The sequence below is a fragment of the Physeter macrocephalus genome, chromosome 11 (genome assembly GCF_002837175.3).
Source record: "Physeter macrocephalus isolate SW-GA chromosome 11, ASM283717v5, whole genome shotgun sequence".
NCBI lineage: Eukaryota > Metazoa > Chordata > Mammalia > Artiodactyla > Physeteridae > Physeter > Physeter macrocephalus.
The window spans coordinates 88,688,611-88,706,959 of NC_041224.1; the positions used below are offsets into that span (position 1 = coordinate 88,688,611).

Genomic DNA, 18,349 nt, shown 5'->3' on the forward strand with positions numbered 1-18,349 from the left:
TTGCATTTCTCTAATAATTAGTGATGTTGAGCATCTTTTCATGTGCCTATTGTCCCTCTGTATGTCTTCTTTGGAGAAATGTCTGTTTAGATTGGGTTGTTTGTTTTTTTTTGTTACTGAGTTGTATGAGCTGCTTTTATATTTTGGAAATTAAGCCCTTGTCAGTAGTGTCATTTGCAAATATTTTCTTGCAGTGTATAGGTTGCCTTTTCATTTTGTTTATGGTTTCCTTTGCTGAGCACTGAAATAATGATTAACTAACCAGGGCATGTTCTGGAACCCAGATGAATGTACTTAGGGATTTTGCTTTTTAGTATGCTGAAGATTTGACTTTAATTGTGAGAAAGAGTTTGGAGGAGCCCTTGGTATGAAGAAGGCAGACAGCTTGAGTTAGGCACTGTGGCTTACAGTTTATAAATGAGAAAACGGAGGCCACAGGTCACACAGCTTATACGTGGGCAAACCCAGGTCTCCTTGTCCTCAGTAAAGCCCATGCTATTCCCAGCAGACCATAGTGTTCATGGTTGTCCTTGATTAGAAGTTCACCATTCAGCAGACCCCTCTAGTCCTTCACTACAGTTAAATGTTCCCCCTCTAGGTTTGGAACTTGTACATTTTTTTTTTTTCTGCACACTATAGTCAAATAAAAGCTGTACTCACAAGCAGCTTACCCATGGTGAGTTCATAGGCCAAAAAAATAATTTTCTTTCCATTTCAGATGGTGCTTTTACAGGGAGTGGTTCTGAAATTGGTTATATTAACAGTGTTAAAGGTAAACAAAGCTGGCCACTAGTTAAAGTAGTAAGGACAGATTTTTAATGAGTAATAACTACTGCAATAGAAAAAAGAGTCTGGCGTGAACTGGGCTCAACTTGACTTGTACAGCAGTCACTGGGCATTTTAGAGGGAGAATGGGGGAACAGGAAGGATGCACGCAGGCACTTAGTAGAGTCAGGGAAGTGAAAAATTACAAAAAGCAGGAAGAGGGGGTTGGTCCATGGGAAGCCCATCTGGGTTTGCTAACTGATGCTTATGGAAGTTAGCCTCCTACCCTCCCACAGAGGCTGGGGGCCAGGGGCCCTATCTTCAGGTGTTGGCTGGAACAAACGGTAAGTCTTTTGGCAGCCTTGTGTTTTCTCAGGCAGGCATTTTAAGGGGATGTAGGATCATCCCAGGGGTGTGGCCTTGAGCTGTTAGAAATTATGCTACTGTTTTGTTCAAGTCTTTATAGGCCAAGGTTGAGGCCTAGTAGGGAGGAGGGCTCAGAGGAGCCTGGGTAGAGTTTGGTCGGGGAGAGAATCTTTCTCAAGACCTTATAGTTTCATATTACCCTTGTTCTCAATTGGCGGTCGCAGAACTTTGCTGCATACTGGAATCGCCTGGGAGTCTTTAAAAAAAGTACTGATGCCTGGCTCTCACTCCCAGAAATCTTGATCTAATTGTTATGAGATGGGCCTGGGCTTTGGGATTTTTGACAGCTCCTCAAGTGATTCTAATGTGCAGCAATGTTTGAGAAGTACTGTTCTAGAGCTGCTTGCTGTTCCGAGGGATGCGTGCACTAGAAGCATTGGCATCCCCTGGTGCTTCTTATGCACCTTAAAACTTGAGAAGCCCTGCTCTAAGCCAGCGGTTCTCAAATTGAGCCTGCTTCAGCGTCACCAGCAGGGCTTGTTAAAACATAGGTGGCTGGGCCTATCCCCAGTGGTTCTGATTCAGTAGGTCTGGGGTGGGGTCTGGTCATTTGCATGTCTGACAAGCTCCCAGCTGATGCTGCTGCTGCTGGTCTGGGACCACTCTCTGGTCTATAAAGAGGTTGTCTCTTCTGTCAGTGCTAGGCGGGAGCTTAGCGATGCCAATGAGCTGTGTGACTTTAGGCATGTACGTCACCTCCCCAGGCTTTTTTTTTTTCTTTTATCAAAGAGGTTTGACTAGACACCCCCTAGGATTGCTTTTAGTTTTGCTGTAGCAAATAATACGTATGTGTGTATCTAGTAAATAGACACTGTTAATGTGAGTTTTCAAGAACAATTACAGGCTAAAGATGACAAAGTGCTGCTTTCTACTAGGCCTTTCCTGATGCCTGCACTGTCAGTCACACGAGATCTAAGATCTGAGCTTCAGTTAATAAAAGATAATCCATGTCCGAGGAAGTGAAGTACACTAGCTAAGCACACATGATGTGTAACTCAGGATGTTTTTCTGTCAGTGGTTTACCAAAATGCAGCCCCTGATCAACAGCATCAGCATTACCTGGGAATCTGTTAGAACTGCAAATTCCAATTCTAATTTCAACTCTGGGGAATGGGCCCATCAGTCTGTGTCTTAATAAGACTTCTTGGTGAAGGTGACTCTCAGTGCTCGATTTTCTTTTTTTTTTTTTTAAAGCTTTAAATAGTTTATTTTAGACTATATCAATCTCCTAAATCCTCTCTTACAAAATTCTTTCTCTAGATTAATGACTATTATGATGAAAGTGTCACTCTTCATTATAAATTCAACTATTGAAAAATACCTTTAAGAGTTAAGGTTTTTTTTGAATTGTATTTTATTTGTTTATTGTATACATCAGGTTCTTATTCCTTATCCATTTTATACATATTAGTGTATATAGGTCAATCCCAGTCTCCCAATCCATCAGCGCTTAAGTTTGAGACTCACTGCTGTGCCTGAACTAGGAGACTCAGACCATCTATTTAGCTCATCCTTTCTGCCTCCAACATGCCTCCCCCAGTGCCCAAGCACATATAGCAAAGCTTGCATAGGGAACCAGATGTTTATCAGGATTGCTTGATGAAAAAGCAATAGATAATTATTGCCTACCTGGTGCCAGGCACTGGGAATATAATGATGAGCAAAATAGATGGACTCTCTACTCTCATGGAGCTTACAGCTTCATAGAAGCATGACGTCTGTGCAGAGGGAAATTGCCAAGCATAATGGAATGCACCATCAGCTATATATCCGTATTACAACATGGCGCTCTGTGCGCTCTGGGGAGACAGCACCCACGTCAACTAGAAGACCTGGGTTGGCCAGTCGGCCCGCCTCCCCTGGAACAGTGCCGCAGTGACGCTGAGGGCCACCTTTCCTGTTAGCTGTCTCTTTACAGTCTTCATGCAGCCCCACCAACTGCAGTGACAAAATAATTATTTTTGAAAAGTTCAAACACATGGAAAATACTCTGGCCTTCCTTCTAGGGGTCTTTCCAGTCAGCTTTCTTTGAAACCCTGACATGACTTCCCAGATAGAGGCTTGGAAAACACCATCATACTGTGCTGAGCTCATCTCTTGGTCCTTAGCGGGGACCCACTAAGTGCTCGTAGAGCTGATGTACGAACGAGCAACACATGTAACATCATCTCTTAGGGAGGGTCACTGTGTTTTTATACCGGTTCTTGTTAGCTTCCATTTCAGATGCTGACATTTACTAATTTTACCCCCAAATTATTTTGGTTTGGAGACTCATTATATGTCTCCAAACAATACACCTGAAATCAGAGATCTGTTAAATGATTTACCTGGGTATCAGCGTATTAAAAAAATCCACTTGTACTTTCAAATGAGGAAGATGACTTGTACAGACATTTCTACGGACACGATTTTTGACCCTTTTAAAAGAGAAAAATCTGTCTTTAAAGTTGATTATCTGTCACAGGATGGCTTGATTTTGTTTACACATATGCAAACCCAGGTATTGAGGATATTGTGCTGGTGTCTCTATCCATCCCAATAGAGCTGTGGTTCCTGGCCTCAATCACGGAGGTCTGGGGAAGCGAGAGACTGAGGAAGCCATCTGGCTGGGAGGGAGAGTTTCTGAGTTTCTAACTGGGAAGTCAAAGATGTGGGTCAAAGGTGGTCAGGCCCCAGCAGGCTTTGGTTCCAGAACACTACTGTTCTGGATATTGGTGTAAGTGCTGACCTGTCACCCAAAAAAGATGTCCCCTGTGACACAGAATGACATCACAGCTTGAACAATCTCTGCTTACAACCTGATTGACTTTAACAAGATTCCAAGTAACACAATTGCACAATGTTATACTTTCAAAAGCAAAGGCTGGGCTATTTCCCATCACTTGGGTTAAAATTTTCACAGGGAGATCAATAAAGCAAAAGCAGAGATACCTAGAATTTTGCAAAAATTCCCAAATGCTGACCCACGAGCAACAGTTGTTCTAAATTGTTGCCTAAATTCACAGAGATGCAGTGATATCCGGAGTTTTCCTTAGGCCATCCTCAAGTCCCTTATGCATATTAAGTGCTCAGGCAATGTTTACTGTTGGGCATAATGAGCGGGATTCTGGTCATGAGTCCTCTGAGGAGTCTCCTCTAAAAAAGTGGAGAGAGTTTAAAAAATATTTCTAATACTGTGTTGGGGGTGGGGATGGCCACCCCTCATCATGTATCATTGAGAATCCCTGAATACGTTTGCCTGGGGCTTTTCAGGGACTAAATTGAGGGAGAATTAGGGCTCCTTTCTAGCTCCCGGTCATCTGAAGATGACTTCCTAGGGAAGGAAACTCTGTTTTAGGGAGGCTGGGGTGAACTCGAGCCACACTTCCTAGATGTGAACTTAGTGAGCATGATGCTCCTGTGACCTAGGACAAGCTCTAGTGAGGAATATGTCATCTTGAGGGCCACCACCAAGGACCTGCTCCTGGAACTCTGTGACTGACACATGCAGAGCTTATGGGGTTCTACTCAGAAAGGGTGGCAGCTGAGTGTAAGGACAAAGAGCCTGTCTGAGAGAGCTCCTTGCAGTTCCCAGACCCTCCTGTGCCACGCCAAAAGCCCTCGGTCCTTGAACAGGCTCTCTGGCCGGAGACTGGCTGTGGAGTGAAACCAGATCTCGACTGAGGAGCACGTGAGCCTGGGGGTGCGAGCTGGACCTCTGGGACTTCTCTGGTGCACAGTTACATTTTCTTTGGGGTGAGTGGAAATTATAAAAAATGTGAGACTTTACACGTTAAAAATTGGGAGATTCACATAAATATCTGGATTTCTGTTTCGTGAATAATCAGAAGATCTTGGAAGTACCTGGGCTATATAGTCCCATGACAATAATAAGCTGACTGAAACTGCGTCGTGGCCGTCCCCAAGTTTTCCACGTTCATTTGGGACCCGCTCTTCTCATCCGCATTACCAATACAAATCCTGAAGACACTTGAGTTTGCTGGATACCTTTTATGTATAGAGCTCTGATGCTCTAGACTTAAGCTCCTTCAAAGACTATAGGTGGCTTTATCACTTGTTGGCTAATGCTGTAGGCAGTGGCCAGGATGCTTCTGGGGGTAGGGTTGGCCTTACACTAGAGCTGGATTTCCATTGGGTTGTTCACTGGGGACCTACCCCCTCACCTCCCAACTCCTTACCACTTTTTACTTAGAATACCATTAGCATTATAAACGGGACACCTGTGAAAAATTACCAATGATACTGTCAGGCTCAGGGTTTGCATTTAGAATCAAGTCAGGAAGAAGTGCCATTGCATATGTTGGTGTTCATCTATTTTATTACATATTTTAAAAAATAACATCCTCCCTCTAACAAGCTTAGTTTGCAAATACAAACAGTAGGCGCAAATTGAAAAACCATTATATATAAATCTTTTCACTTGCAAAGGTTCGGGTGTAGTTTTAAAAAGTCTCCCCTTACTGGTATGCATAAAAAAACTGCACTGCACAATCTGCAATCAAATTAAAGTGGGATTATGTCAAGTGGCTGTACTAGGTCCATTCAGTTTCTTTCTAAAATACACTGAGTTACCCTCCTGGTAATATTCAGAGTTTCAGAGTTTTATCATTAATGGCGTTGTAAATGTCCTCAGTCATCGGCACATACATTTCTGCTTTGTCATCCAAGAAATACAAGGCATCTTTGATAACTGCAGGGTTAAAGCCCTCTTCCATGAGGGTCACTTTTCGGTGTTTAAAAGTTCCAGTGATCTCAATGGTGTCCTGAAAAACATCAAACAATCATCTGAGAGCTGTGAAAGCAGGTTCTGTGTGATACCAAGATAGCCTGTCTTCAGAACGTCCACTAGGGGGCCCTCTGTGGAGGTATTTTTCCTTCCTTTAAAGCTTGACGATCACATGTGGGGAGAGAGAGGCTGCTGACAGTGGAATATGAAGCAGAAGAGTCTGTCACTTGGTGAGCTTCCGGTATTACTGGAATATTCTGATTAATGGTGGGTTGGGGAAAACAATCATCTGCACACAGACAACTTTTTTTTTCAGCCTGTTTGTGACACTGAAGACTTGTTTCTTCTTCAATAAATAGGTGATGATCTGAGGATATTTCAACTTTCATGTCTCTCAACCATCACTGTAAAGCATATGTCAGTGCTTTATGAACATCAACAGAAATAACCGTTTAACCTTAGCAATATCTGGTAATCTAACACTTCTTTTCTCAAATCTTCAGCTACAGAATCAAGAGCTCAAGGTCCAAAATTGAGAGTGTTAAACTAAGGGGTTAATGTTTGAGAAAGTAAAAAAGAAAATCTCTATCCGTGACAGTTTAGCCTTTAGTAGTTCCTACTGGCTAATGATGCCCAGTTAAAGTTCACATCATAGAAAAAAGGTGCAGGACTTCAGTGGATTTTTCCATTCTTTAAAACTGGAAACAATAAATAAGAGGGTCGGAGCATTTCTATTTTATGTGTTTGTTATACCTCATCAAACAGACTTTGTGAGTTATTTGCTAACACTGTTGCTGAATGAACTGCCTGTGGTTTTAGGGGAAAAGGGATTAGGATTTGGTTTCAGCTAGCTATATTTTCTGGTATTTTGCTTCCTCATTTAGCTTCCTGAAAGGATAGTGAAAATTTGGCCGTTGTGCCGCCATGGTAGAAGAGGAATTGTTCCCTAAGATGCAGGTGTCTCCGAGAGTGGATAACTGAACTTTATAACAAGGGGTCTCACCTGTATTCTTAGAAACCAGGGCCTTGCATAATTGGGCAGGTAATCAGCCACATGCTTAAAGAGTTTCCTTCCATCAAATTCATGGTCTTCCTTCATCTTGATGGAGGCCATGCCAATTCGACCCTCGTGACCTAGAGTTAAAGTGAGAAAAAATTAGGTGGGTTGTATTTATGATGTATTTTATTTATGATGCTTTGCTAGGTCAAAGAACAGAGAACTGAGACAGCATTATGACATGGGTTTCTTTTGGATAGCTGGAATTTTTATTTCAAATATATGTTGAAGTTAAATTCTAAAGTGAATGAATGATCACAACAAAACAACAAGCTATACACTGATTGAATCTTTATTACATGCCAGGTCCTTTACTAAGTGTGCTTTATGTACTATCTTATTTAACCCTCACGACAACCTTATGAAGAGGTACAAAGATTATCTCCATTTTACAGGTGAAGAAACTGAGGCTTAATGACATTAAAAGACTTGTTCAAGTTCATGCAGCAAATACTAGGCAGGGCCAGAAATGGAATTGAGGGAGGCTGGTTAAAGATCCTGTGCTTATTGACATCATCCTTCTTGGCAGCCTAGATGTAAACACCAGAATGGGAAAAAGGTTGAATTAGTGGCTAAAAAAATTTTTTGGATTCTGGTGAAAAACTCTGGCTCCCCTGTCGAGGATAACTGGGCTCAGGTTGTTCTTTGGGTCGCAGGTCAGGTCTGTTGTGCTTCCAGGCACAAATGTCACCTCTGAGACTTATATAATCACGGTTCCTAATAGCTTTGCCTCTGCATTTCAGAGAGGCTGCGGGACCGGAGGGTGAAGGCAGATCAAGGTTGAGCGGTATGTGCCCACCGCACCCGCGCCTCCCCACCTTGATGCCTTCTAGTCCAGAGAGGTTGTGCTCTCCACAGGGGAAACAGATCCTAACAGCTCTTTCTTCCCGCTGTTTAGAACAATTACCATTGTTTTCTTGTGAGGATAGTGGTAATTACATATTAATACCTCTTCTGCGTGATCCGGCAGACCCGGTGGGAGTCCAGGTCCACTTCCCTGAACTACTTAACTGTAATCAGAGAGGGGGAAGGAGCCGCCCTTCATCACCTGGGCCCCAGCTTTCGAAATCTCTCCCATGGTGATTGTGTGTTTACCCATGACTCTAAACAAGGCAGAAAACAAGAGGAAAAATTATAAGAAAGGAAATGCATCCTCATTTGCTTTGCCTCTTATCTGAAGGAGGGAGGCAGGTCACCATACCCTCTTTCTCTAGGGGTCCCTGGTAGCTGTCTCAAAGGTACCGGGCTCAGGAATCTTGAATGTCTCCAATGAGCTCCTTTTAGAATTAAGGCAGAGGCTGATGCAACAGAAATCTTCAGTGTCAACCGGCTCCTTGCTTCTTGCTCTGGCAGAGGCAATGCCCAACCGAGAGGCGAATGGGGCTGTTGGATCTCAGGTCTCTGTCCTGACTCCCAGAGGTTGGCTGGGGCTAGTTCAGCTCCAGGGGGAAGGTTCCTGTCTGCAGCAGTTCGGGCCAGAGGTTCTCTAGAGTTGCACTATCCAATATGGTGGCCACTGGTCACATGTAGCTATTAAAATTAATTATAATTAAATAAAATGAAAAATTCAGTTCCTCAGTTGCACTAGCCACATTTCAAGTGCTCAACAGCCATATGGTAGCTATTGGTTACCATGCTGGACCGTGCAGATATAGAACCGTTTCAGAACACTGCAGAAAATTCTATTGATAATATAAAGCTCTAGAGAGTAGTTTGGCAGTTCTTGTGTCATCCCTATTCTAGGCCCAAACTTAGAAGTTTCCTCCTGGTCCAAAGCTGAGATCTGTGAAGGCCTTGTTCAGCCCTTTGGTAGTGAGAATCACCCTGGTGGACTGATGCCTTTCTCTAGATAGACCTGCCACATTTCTAGGCTGCAAGAGTGGCAATGAGAATCACAGAATCTGAAAATAGGAGAGACTTTAGGGTTCATCTCTAACCTTTCACTGCTGTAAGAATTCTCACAGGATCCCAGGTGGACAGCCAGCCTCTTTACACATCCCAGTTGGTGGGACATTGTCTACCTCAGGAGACAGACCATTCTGTTGTTGGTCCCTCTGGTTACAGGAGAGTTCTCAGGCTAAAATTTGCTCCCTGGTCATTTCAATCCATCCGTTTTATTCTGCTTTCCAGCGCAACATAAACACAGCTGCTCCTTGTTCTACCCGACTTGTCTCCCAATCATTTGAAACCCATTAGCTTCCTCTTCTTTGCTCTATATCAATGGCTCCTAAACTTTACTGGGTGGCAGACCCACTTGGGAATTAAAAAAAGACACAAAGATTGAGTCCCAAACCCCAGATCTGGGCTTTAAAAAGTTTCCCAGATGATTCTGATGACTGGCTAAATTTTCAGAACCAATAGGCCTCCAGGCTTCTCAGACTTCAGTGTTTTTTAAAAATTGTGGTAAAACATACAATTCATTATTTTAACCATTTTAAAGTATACAGTTCAGTGGCATTTAGTACGTTCACAATGTTGTACAACTATCACCAGTATCTAGCTCTAGAACACTTTCATCACTCCAAAACCAGACTTCATTTGTTTTAAGAATCACTGGAGGGCTTGTTAAAACACAGCTCCCTGGGCCCCACCCCGGAGATTCTGGTTCAGTAGTTCTGGGGTGGGCATTTTTAACATGAGAAATATCAAATTTTTAACCAGCTCCTGGGCAATGATGCTGTTGCTGGTCCAGGGACCCTACTGTCAAATGAAAAAAATGCACAACGTGAGAGTTGTGAGTTAAATTTTACTGGGGGGCAAAATGAGGACTATAGCCTGGGAAGCAGCATTTCAGATAGCTCTGAGAAACTGCTCCAAAGAGGTAGGGCAGGGCTTCCCTGGTGGCGCAGTGGTTGAGAATCCGCCTGCCAATGCAGGGAACACGGGTTCGAGCCTTGGCCCGGGAGGATCCCACATGCCGCGGAGCAACTGAGCCTGTGCTCTGGAGCCTGTGCTCTGCAGCGGGAGAGGCCAAGACAGTGAGAAGCCCGCGTACCGCAACGAAGAGTGGCCCCCGCTTGCCTCAACTAGAGAAGGCCCATGAGCAGTGACAAAGACCCAATACAGCCAAAAAAAAAATAAATAAATAAAAAATAAATTAAAAAAAAAAAAAAAAAAAAAGAGGTAGGGCAGAAGGTCAGTACACATGGGATTTTAGTGAAGGGGGATACATGCAGTCAAGCACACATTTTTGCGGAAGGTTGCTGCTAGTCACAAGGAGCAGATGTCACCATGAAGGATTTTAGTGCTTTTCTAGATATGAGGAGATGCAAGAATTGGGCTCATAAAATCTTCTCCTGATAATATCTAACTATCTGAAGGCCTGTTCTGCTGGTTTTTCCCAGAGCACAGAGTGCCTCATTCCTGGTCTCCACCTTGAACTCCTTTCAGGGCATGTTGAAGGTCAGCAGCTACAGCGGCTTGTAATTTGATCCTTGCAGAGGTAGATGGCAAGTGCCAATTTGTAGGTGACACCACTTTGAAGAGCAGTGGATTAGGCCTTTCCATTCCATTTCCCATATTCTCTTACCTTCTCATACTCATTCTTTTGTATTGTTACTTTAAAAAATCCAGCATTTAGAAGGGCATGCAACATATTCCAGGTGGGGTCTGTGAGAGGCCAGCATGGTGCCATGGCTGACAACCACAATATTGGCCTTTGTGTTAATTCAGCCTGAAATCCAACATGAGAAGTATTCTGCACCCCTCAGACTCTGACCTAAGATGTGGCTACACTTCCTGTCAAGTCATTGTCACCGGGTTGGAGAAGAGCAGGCAAAAGAAAGCCTCAAATATTCTTTAAAAAATAAAAGGACAGCACAATGTCATGTGAAACCATCATAGCTCAGGTAAAAGGGGCTTTGGGATTTCCATTTTGAGTACAGATGAGAATCCCAAATACTGAGTTCTAGGGAATACCAATTCCCCTAGTACCTTATATTTGGATAGTGATTTGGAAGTTTTAATTCTCTCTGACATCTATAATTAAAATGATTTCTTTTCATGACAACCCTCATGTACGTGTCTGATAAATATACATTTAGTATTTATGTAATTAAAATGAATTAGTTTTCTCGATAATCTTAACTGCAGGATTGGTATTATCTCTAATTTAGTGATCTGTGTGAAGTCAAACAGCCAGCATGTGTTGGAGCCAGGACCCAAAATCAGAACTCACCCTCCCCCCTCTGCTGGCAGAGGCAGATCTGCAGACAGAGGCTTGGTGACAGCACTTTGTGTGATGATTCTGAAACTCAGTGGAGCAAGCTGGGGTCAGGGACTTGGTTTAAAAGAAGAGTCTGGAAAAAATCAGCTCCTTCCTGGCTTTTTTCTTCTAGCAACGGCACTTGCTCTTATTTGTGCCTCCCAGTTCAGAGGCCAAGATACCACTCCCAAGCTCTCAAGCATGATACCTCTTTTCTTGAGGCATGCCAAATGCTGCATGGACCCTGCATCATGGAGAGATTCGGCTTGCTTGAGAGCCCAAGAACAGCTGGGGAGTGAACCACAGAGGAAGGCCAGGTTCAGATGTACTGACCTGTCTGATTTATAATGGCACATAAACCAGACATAAGCCCCTTACTCCCAGGAGGCTAGGAAAGAGTTGTTTGATTCTCCAGCTGGCAGGAGGAAGTGATGGCAAACTTTGCCCGGGGGTTAAAATCATGTTCAGTTAGTGTAGGAGTTTTGGCATTGATTTATAATACCTTGTGCATACCTGGCACAGACACGCCATAAACATTCACTTCTTGGACAAAATCAACCAGTCCTACTATGTCAGCAACTTCAGTGGTGGCCACATTTTCCCCTTTCCACCTGGAAGAAAAGGCAAGGTTAGCAGAGGTCACTGGTAGTCTGCGGTGCAGGTTGTCTGTGACAGGTGTTTCCTCCAGACCTCTGTGGGGTGGCTGTGCTTGTCTTCCTCACCTTGGCCCCCAAACTCTCCAACTTAGTCATAGGAGAGGCACCCTGCTTGAGGCATGAAAGACAAAGGCATAGACCTAAAGAATAAAATGTGGAATTTTAACCTTGCCACGTGAAATGTGATACACAGAATGATGTTCTAATGTTAAAATATGGGCTTGGCCTAGGAAAGGCACTAGAAATTAAAAATAAATCTCATTGACTTTTTGCTGTGTTTAGGTCTCTCACTTCCCTCATTCACTAACTTTGGCTACTATTTAATTCAGTTAGTAAATTTCTATTAAATAGAATTTCCTACTTGTATTTCAGGGTCTTATGGCAAAGAAAAAGCTTTTAATAAGAAAGAAAATATCATACTCTATTTGCAGGGAGAATAATGTTAGTGCCCAATCAGGTGCTACTTTTTCTTTTAATAAAGAGTTAAATTTTGTCTTACATTTAAAAATTCTTTAGATCTCCCAGAAGTATCTTTTTTAGTAACATGAAGGTGGCATAAAATAATGATATAGATCCAGAGTCATGGGATATTAGAGATGGAAGGAACCCTAAGGATCGCTGGGACCCTCATTTCATGGGTGAAGGAACTGAGGTGCAGGAAGATTACCTGCCTGATAACACAGCTGCTCAGGGGTAAGAGGAAGCCTGGGAGCTGAGTTCTTCTCATTCATATCCATGCTCTTTCTACTACAGCCAGACAACTTCCATCTCTTCCTCATTCATTCATGCAAAAAGTAATCACTGGACTAGGTGCTGGGGGGCGAACAAGCAGACACAGGGTCTGGCCTGAGGGAGTTTATACGGGAAGAAAGCTGGTTAAACAGAAGTGTCATGAAGCTGGAGGACCATGCTGTTGCTGAGAAGTAATTTCATGGTCTATTACGATGACTTTCAAACACCACTGTGCTGACTTGTGGGTTCTGTGGGAAACCATCTGGTTGGGAATGGAGAGTGGGAGGGAGAGAAGCAGATGGGGCTCAGAACCCTCACCTCCTCTTCAACTAGATCAGCGTCACATTAATTTGCATTTGATTTTATCTAAGAAAAAGCCTCATGATTGGAAACAGTATGAAAATCCCTGGCTGACCTGAGTGACTGGTAATAATTGAGGATAAATGTGAGGAATTGGATGGACTAAGTTATTTAGGTGCCCAAAATCAGACACAGGTTTTCTGTCCTAGTTTCATCTGGTGTTGCTCAACCAAGATAACTATGCATTGCAGAGTGATACCCCATGTATTTTGCTCCTTGTTTTCTGGGAATACAGGAGGTTGAATTGACACACCAAAGAGGTAGAAGGAAATGGAGTACCATAACCAAAGTGGAATGAGACTCTAATTTAGGAGTAAGCCAAATTGTGCATGTGTTTGTTTTTGGCTCAATAATTCAGAGAAACCAACCGGAATGTATCTCCAACTCTGTCGTGGAAGTAGATAAAATTTTCGTGGTCCATCATTAAGAGGTCTCCACTGTTGAAATAGAGGTCTCCTTTCTTAAAGACATCTCTCAGTTTTTTCTTCTCTGTCTGAGTCTTTCCTCCAGCATAGCCACTAAATGGTGTGAGTTGTGTGATTCTGCAAACCAGGAGTCCGACTTCACCTAAGACAGAAGAAAGTAAATTGTTATTTTATGTACTGGCAGTAGGCAAATTTTAGTATTAACCTTGTTTTAAAACTGATGCCATACAACCCAGTGGCAACAAGCTGGCTGCAGGAAGAGTCATTTTACATGCATGTGTACAAGTATTTCCATGTACATCATATACACACATATATACACCATGCACACACACACACATTACGTTATTCTCTATGGCCACACATTTGTAATTCTTTTAATACTAATCTTTCACTGAATAATGATTTACACACACAATTAGACAAACACATAGTAGTTTAAGCTTAAAGGAAAGGCCTGCTAAAGCTAACTGTAGATTTGCAACCATAATTACTTATCCCCTTCTGCAAAATGCTTACCTCATAATCAAGAAATTATTAAGCTAGGTTTCAAATTATAGTTATATTACGTGTAGTGGTAAATTACTATCCTTTGGAATTTATTTCCGAGAGTACGAAAATAAACCTCTTTTTTTCCCCCACTCTGATAAATTTTACCTTGTGTTCATTTTAGCAGTGATATGTTAGTTCTTAAGAATCACTTGGTTAAGGTACGAAAAGGCACAGGTTAATTGAACAAAAATCCACTGTACCTTTGGGAACTTTGATGCAATATCCATTTCCGTCTCGAACAGGTTCATCTTTCTCCACATCATATTTAATCAGCTCATAATTTACGACTTTCTAGCAAAATTAAAATGGATCATTCTGAGCACATAATCTTTCACAAATTTTTATTTTTTATTGTGGCATAGCATACATAAAGTATACAAAGTGCACATACTTTAAGTGTACAGCTTGATGAATTTTTGCATATGCATACCCTTATGTAACTACTGCCCAGATCAAGATACTAAACATTTTCATTACCTTAAGAAGTTTCCTCCTGACCCTTTCTGTCAAGTCACTATTCTGACTTTTATTGCCATCAAGTAGTCTTAAGCATCAAATAAGTGAAATAAATATATGCCTTAGTATCTGCTGCTTTCACTCAGCATAATGTCTGTGATATCCATCCCTTCTGTTGGTGTTTGTGTCAGTGGTGTACTTTTATTGCCATGCAACTTTCCTTGTATGAATATACCACAATTTATTTATTTCTTCTCCTGTTAATGGACATTTGGATGTTTCTAGTTTTAGACTATTAAATATAAAGCTGTTATGAACATTCTCATGCATGTTTTTTGGTGGACACATCACATGTGGGCTTTTAAAATCTTGTTTAGGGGAGACCTTCAAGATGGCGGAGGAGTGAGAAGTGGAGATCGCCTTCCTCCCCACAAATACATCAGAAATACATCTACACGGGGAACAACTCTTACAGAACACCTACTGAATGCTGGCAGAAGACCTCAGACCTCCCAAAAGGTAAGAAACTCCCCACGTACCTGGGTAGGGCAAAAGAAAAAAAAAAAAAACAGAGGCAAAAGAATAGGGACGGGACCTGCATCAGTGGGAGGGAGCTGTGACGGAGGAAAGGTTTCCACACACTAGGAGCCCCTTCGTGGGCAGAGACTGCAGGTGGCGGAGGCGGGGAGCTCCGGAGCCGCGGAGGAGAGCGCAGCAACAGGGGTGCGGAGGGCAAAGCGGAGAGATTCCCGCACAGAGGATCGGTGCCGACCAGCACTCACCAGCCCGAGAGGCTTGTCTGCTCACCCGCCGGGGCGGGCGGGGCCTGGGAGATGAGGCTCGGGCTTCGGTGGGAAGCAGGGAGAGGACTGGGGTTGGCAGCGTGAACACAGCCTGAAGGGGCTAGTGCGCCACAGCTAGCCGGGAGGGAGTCCTGGAAAAAATCTGGAGCTGCTGAAGAGGCAAGAGGCCATTGTTTCGGGGTGCATGAGGAGAGGGGATTCAGAGCACCGCCTAAACGAGCTCCAGAGATGGGCGCAAGCCGCGGCTATCAGCGCGGACCCCAGAGACGGGCATGAGATGCTAAGGCTGCTGCTGCAGCCACCAAGAAGCCTGTGTGCAAACACAGGTCACTCTCCACACCTCCGCTCCTGGGAGCCTGTGCAGCCCGCCACTGCCAGGGTCCCGTGACCCAGGGACAACTTCCCTGGGAGAACACACGGCGTGCCTCAGGCTGGTGCAACGTCACGCTGGCCTCTGCCGCTGCAGGCTCACCCTGCAACCGTACCCCTCCCTCCCTCTGGCCTGAGTGAGCCAGAGCCCCTGAATCAGCTGCTCCTTTAACCCTGTCTTGTCTGAGCGAAGAACAGATGCCCTCAGGTGACCTACACGCAGAGGCGGGGCCAATCCAAAGCTGAACCTCAGGAGCTGTGCGAACAAAGAAGAGAAAGGGAAATTTCTCCCAGCAGCCTCAGTAAAAGCGGATTAAATCTCCACAATCAACTTGATGTACCCTGCATCTGTGGAATACCTGAAAAGACAACGAATCATCCCAAATTGAGGCGGTGGACTTTGGGAGCAATGATATATATATTTTATTCCTTTTTCTCTTTTTGTCAATGTGTATTTGTGTGCTACTTTCTGTGATTTTGTCTGTATAGCTTTGCTTTTACCATTTGTCCTAGGGTTCTGTCTGTCCGCTTTTTTGTTGTTATTCTTTTTTTAACTACAATTAGCTTTTAGAGCTTGTTATCATTGGTGGATTTCTTTTTTGGTTTGGTTGCTCTCTTCTTTCTTTCCTTTTTTTATTTTAAATTTTTTAATTTTTAGTAATTATTTTTTATTTTAATAACTTTATTTTATTTTATTTTACTTTATTTTATTTATTTATTTCTTTTTTTCTCCCTGTTCTTCTGAGCCATGTAGCTGATAGGGTGGATTTCTTTTTTGGTTTGGTTGCTCTCTTCTTTCTTTCCTTTTTTTATTTTAAATTTTTTAATTTTTAGTAATTATTTTTTATTTTAATAACTTTATTTTATTTTATTTTACTTTATTTTATTTATTTATTTCTTTTTTTCTCCCTGTTCTTCTGAGCCATGTAGCTGATAGGGTCTTGGTGCTCCGGCCGGGTGTCAGGCCTGAGCCTCTGAGGTGGGAGAGCTGAGTTCAGGACATTGGTTCGCTAGAGACCTCCCAGCCCCTCATAATATCAGTTGATGAGAGGTCTCCCAGAGATATCCGTCTCAATGCTAAGACCCAGCTCCATTGAACGACCAGCAAGCTCCAGTACTGGACATCCCATGCCAAACAACTAGCAAGACAGGAACACAACCCCACCCATTAGCAGAGAGGCTGCCTAAAATCATAATAATAATAAGGTCACAGACACCCCAAAACACACCACCGGATGCGGTACTGCCCACCAGAAAGACAAGATCCAGCCTCATTCACCAGAACACAGGCACCAGTCCCCTCCACCAGGAAGGCTACACAACACACTGAACAAACCTTACCCACTGGGGCAGACACCAGAAACAATGGAAACTATGAACCTGTAGCCTGCAAAAAGGAGACCCCAAACACAGTAAGTGAAGCAAAATGAGAAGACAGAGAAATACACAGCAGATGCAGGAGCAGGGTAAAAACCCACCAGACCAAACAAATGAAGAGGAATTAAGCAGTCTACCTGAAAAAGAATTCAGAGTAATGATAGTAAAGATGATCCAAAATCTTGGATATAGAATGGAGAAAATAAGTGAAACGTTTAAAAAGGACCTAGAAGAACTAAAGAGCAAACAAACAATGATGAACAACACAATAAATGAAATTAAAAATTCTCTAGAATGAATCAATAGCAGAATAACTGAGGCAGAAGAACGGACAAGTGACCTGGAAGATAAAGTAGTGGAGATAATTACTGCAGAGCAGAATAAAGAAAAAGGAATGAAAAGAATTGAAAACAGTCTCAGAGACCTCTGGGACAACATTAAACACACCAACATTTGAATTATAGGGGTCCCAGAAGGAGAAAAAGAAAGGAAATGAGAAATATTTGAAGAGATTATAGTTGAAAACTTCCCTAATATGGGAAAGGAAATAGTTAATCAAGTCCAGGAAGCACAGAGAGTCCCATACAGGATAAATCCAAGGAGAAACATGCCAAGACACATATTAATCAAACTATCAAAAATTAAATACAAAGAAAAAATATTAAAAGCAGCAAGGGAAAAACAACAAATAACATACAAGGAAATCCCCATAAGGTTAACAGCTGATCTTTCAGCAGAAACTCTACCAGCCAGAAGAGAGTGGCAGGACGTATTTAAAGTGATGAAAGGGAAAAGCCTACAACCAAGATTACTCTCCCTAGCAAGGGTCTCATTCAGATTTGACAGAGAAATTAAAACCTTTACGGACAAGCAGAAGCTAAGAGAATTCAGCACCACCAAACCAGCTTTACAACAAATGCTAAAGGAACTTCCCTAGGCAGGAAACAGAAGAGAAGGAAAAGACCTATGATAACAAACCCAAAACAATTAAAATGGTAATAGGGACATACATATCGATAATTACCTTACATGTGAATGGATTAAATGTTCCAACCAAAAGACATAGAATGGCTGAATGGATACAAAAACAAGACCCAAATATATGCTGTCTACAAGAGACCTACTTCAGACCTAGGGACACAAACAGACAGAAAGTGAGTGGATGGAAAAAGATATTCCATGAAAATGGAAATCAAAAGAAAGCTGGAGTAGCAATTCTCATATCAGACAAAATAGACTTTAAAACAAAGACTATTACAAGACACAAAGAAGGGCACTACATAATGATCAAGGGATCAATCGAAGAAGAAGATATAACAATTGTAAATATTTATGCACCCAACATAGGAGCACCTCAATACATAAGGCAAATACTAACAGCCATAAAAGGGGAAATTGACAGTAACACAATCACAGTAGGGGACTTTAACACCCCACTTGC

The 18,349-nt window shown here is 42.6% G+C and overlaps 1 protein-coding gene across 1 annotated transcript in view; it reads right to left on the reverse strand.

The window, feature by feature from the left end:
- Window positions 1-5,777: 5,777 nt before the first annotated feature.
- SLC27A2 (solute carrier family 27 member 2) overlaps window positions 5,778-18,349 on the reverse strand; it is a 54,893-nt gene continuing 42,321 nt past the window's right edge. The window contains exons 6-10 of the mRNA XM_024118070.2: window positions 14,104-14,194; window positions 13,295-13,493; window positions 11,692-11,789; window positions 6,921-7,051; window positions 5,778-5,954 (exon numbers count right to left, since the gene is read on the reverse strand). Of these exons, the coding sequence (XP_023973838.1) occupies window positions 5,778-5,954; window positions 6,921-7,051; window positions 11,692-11,789; window positions 13,295-13,493; window positions 14,104-14,194 (696 nt within the window). The remainder of the gene's footprint in view (window positions 5,955-6,920; window positions 7,052-11,691; window positions 11,790-13,294; window positions 13,494-14,103; window positions 14,195-18,349) is intronic.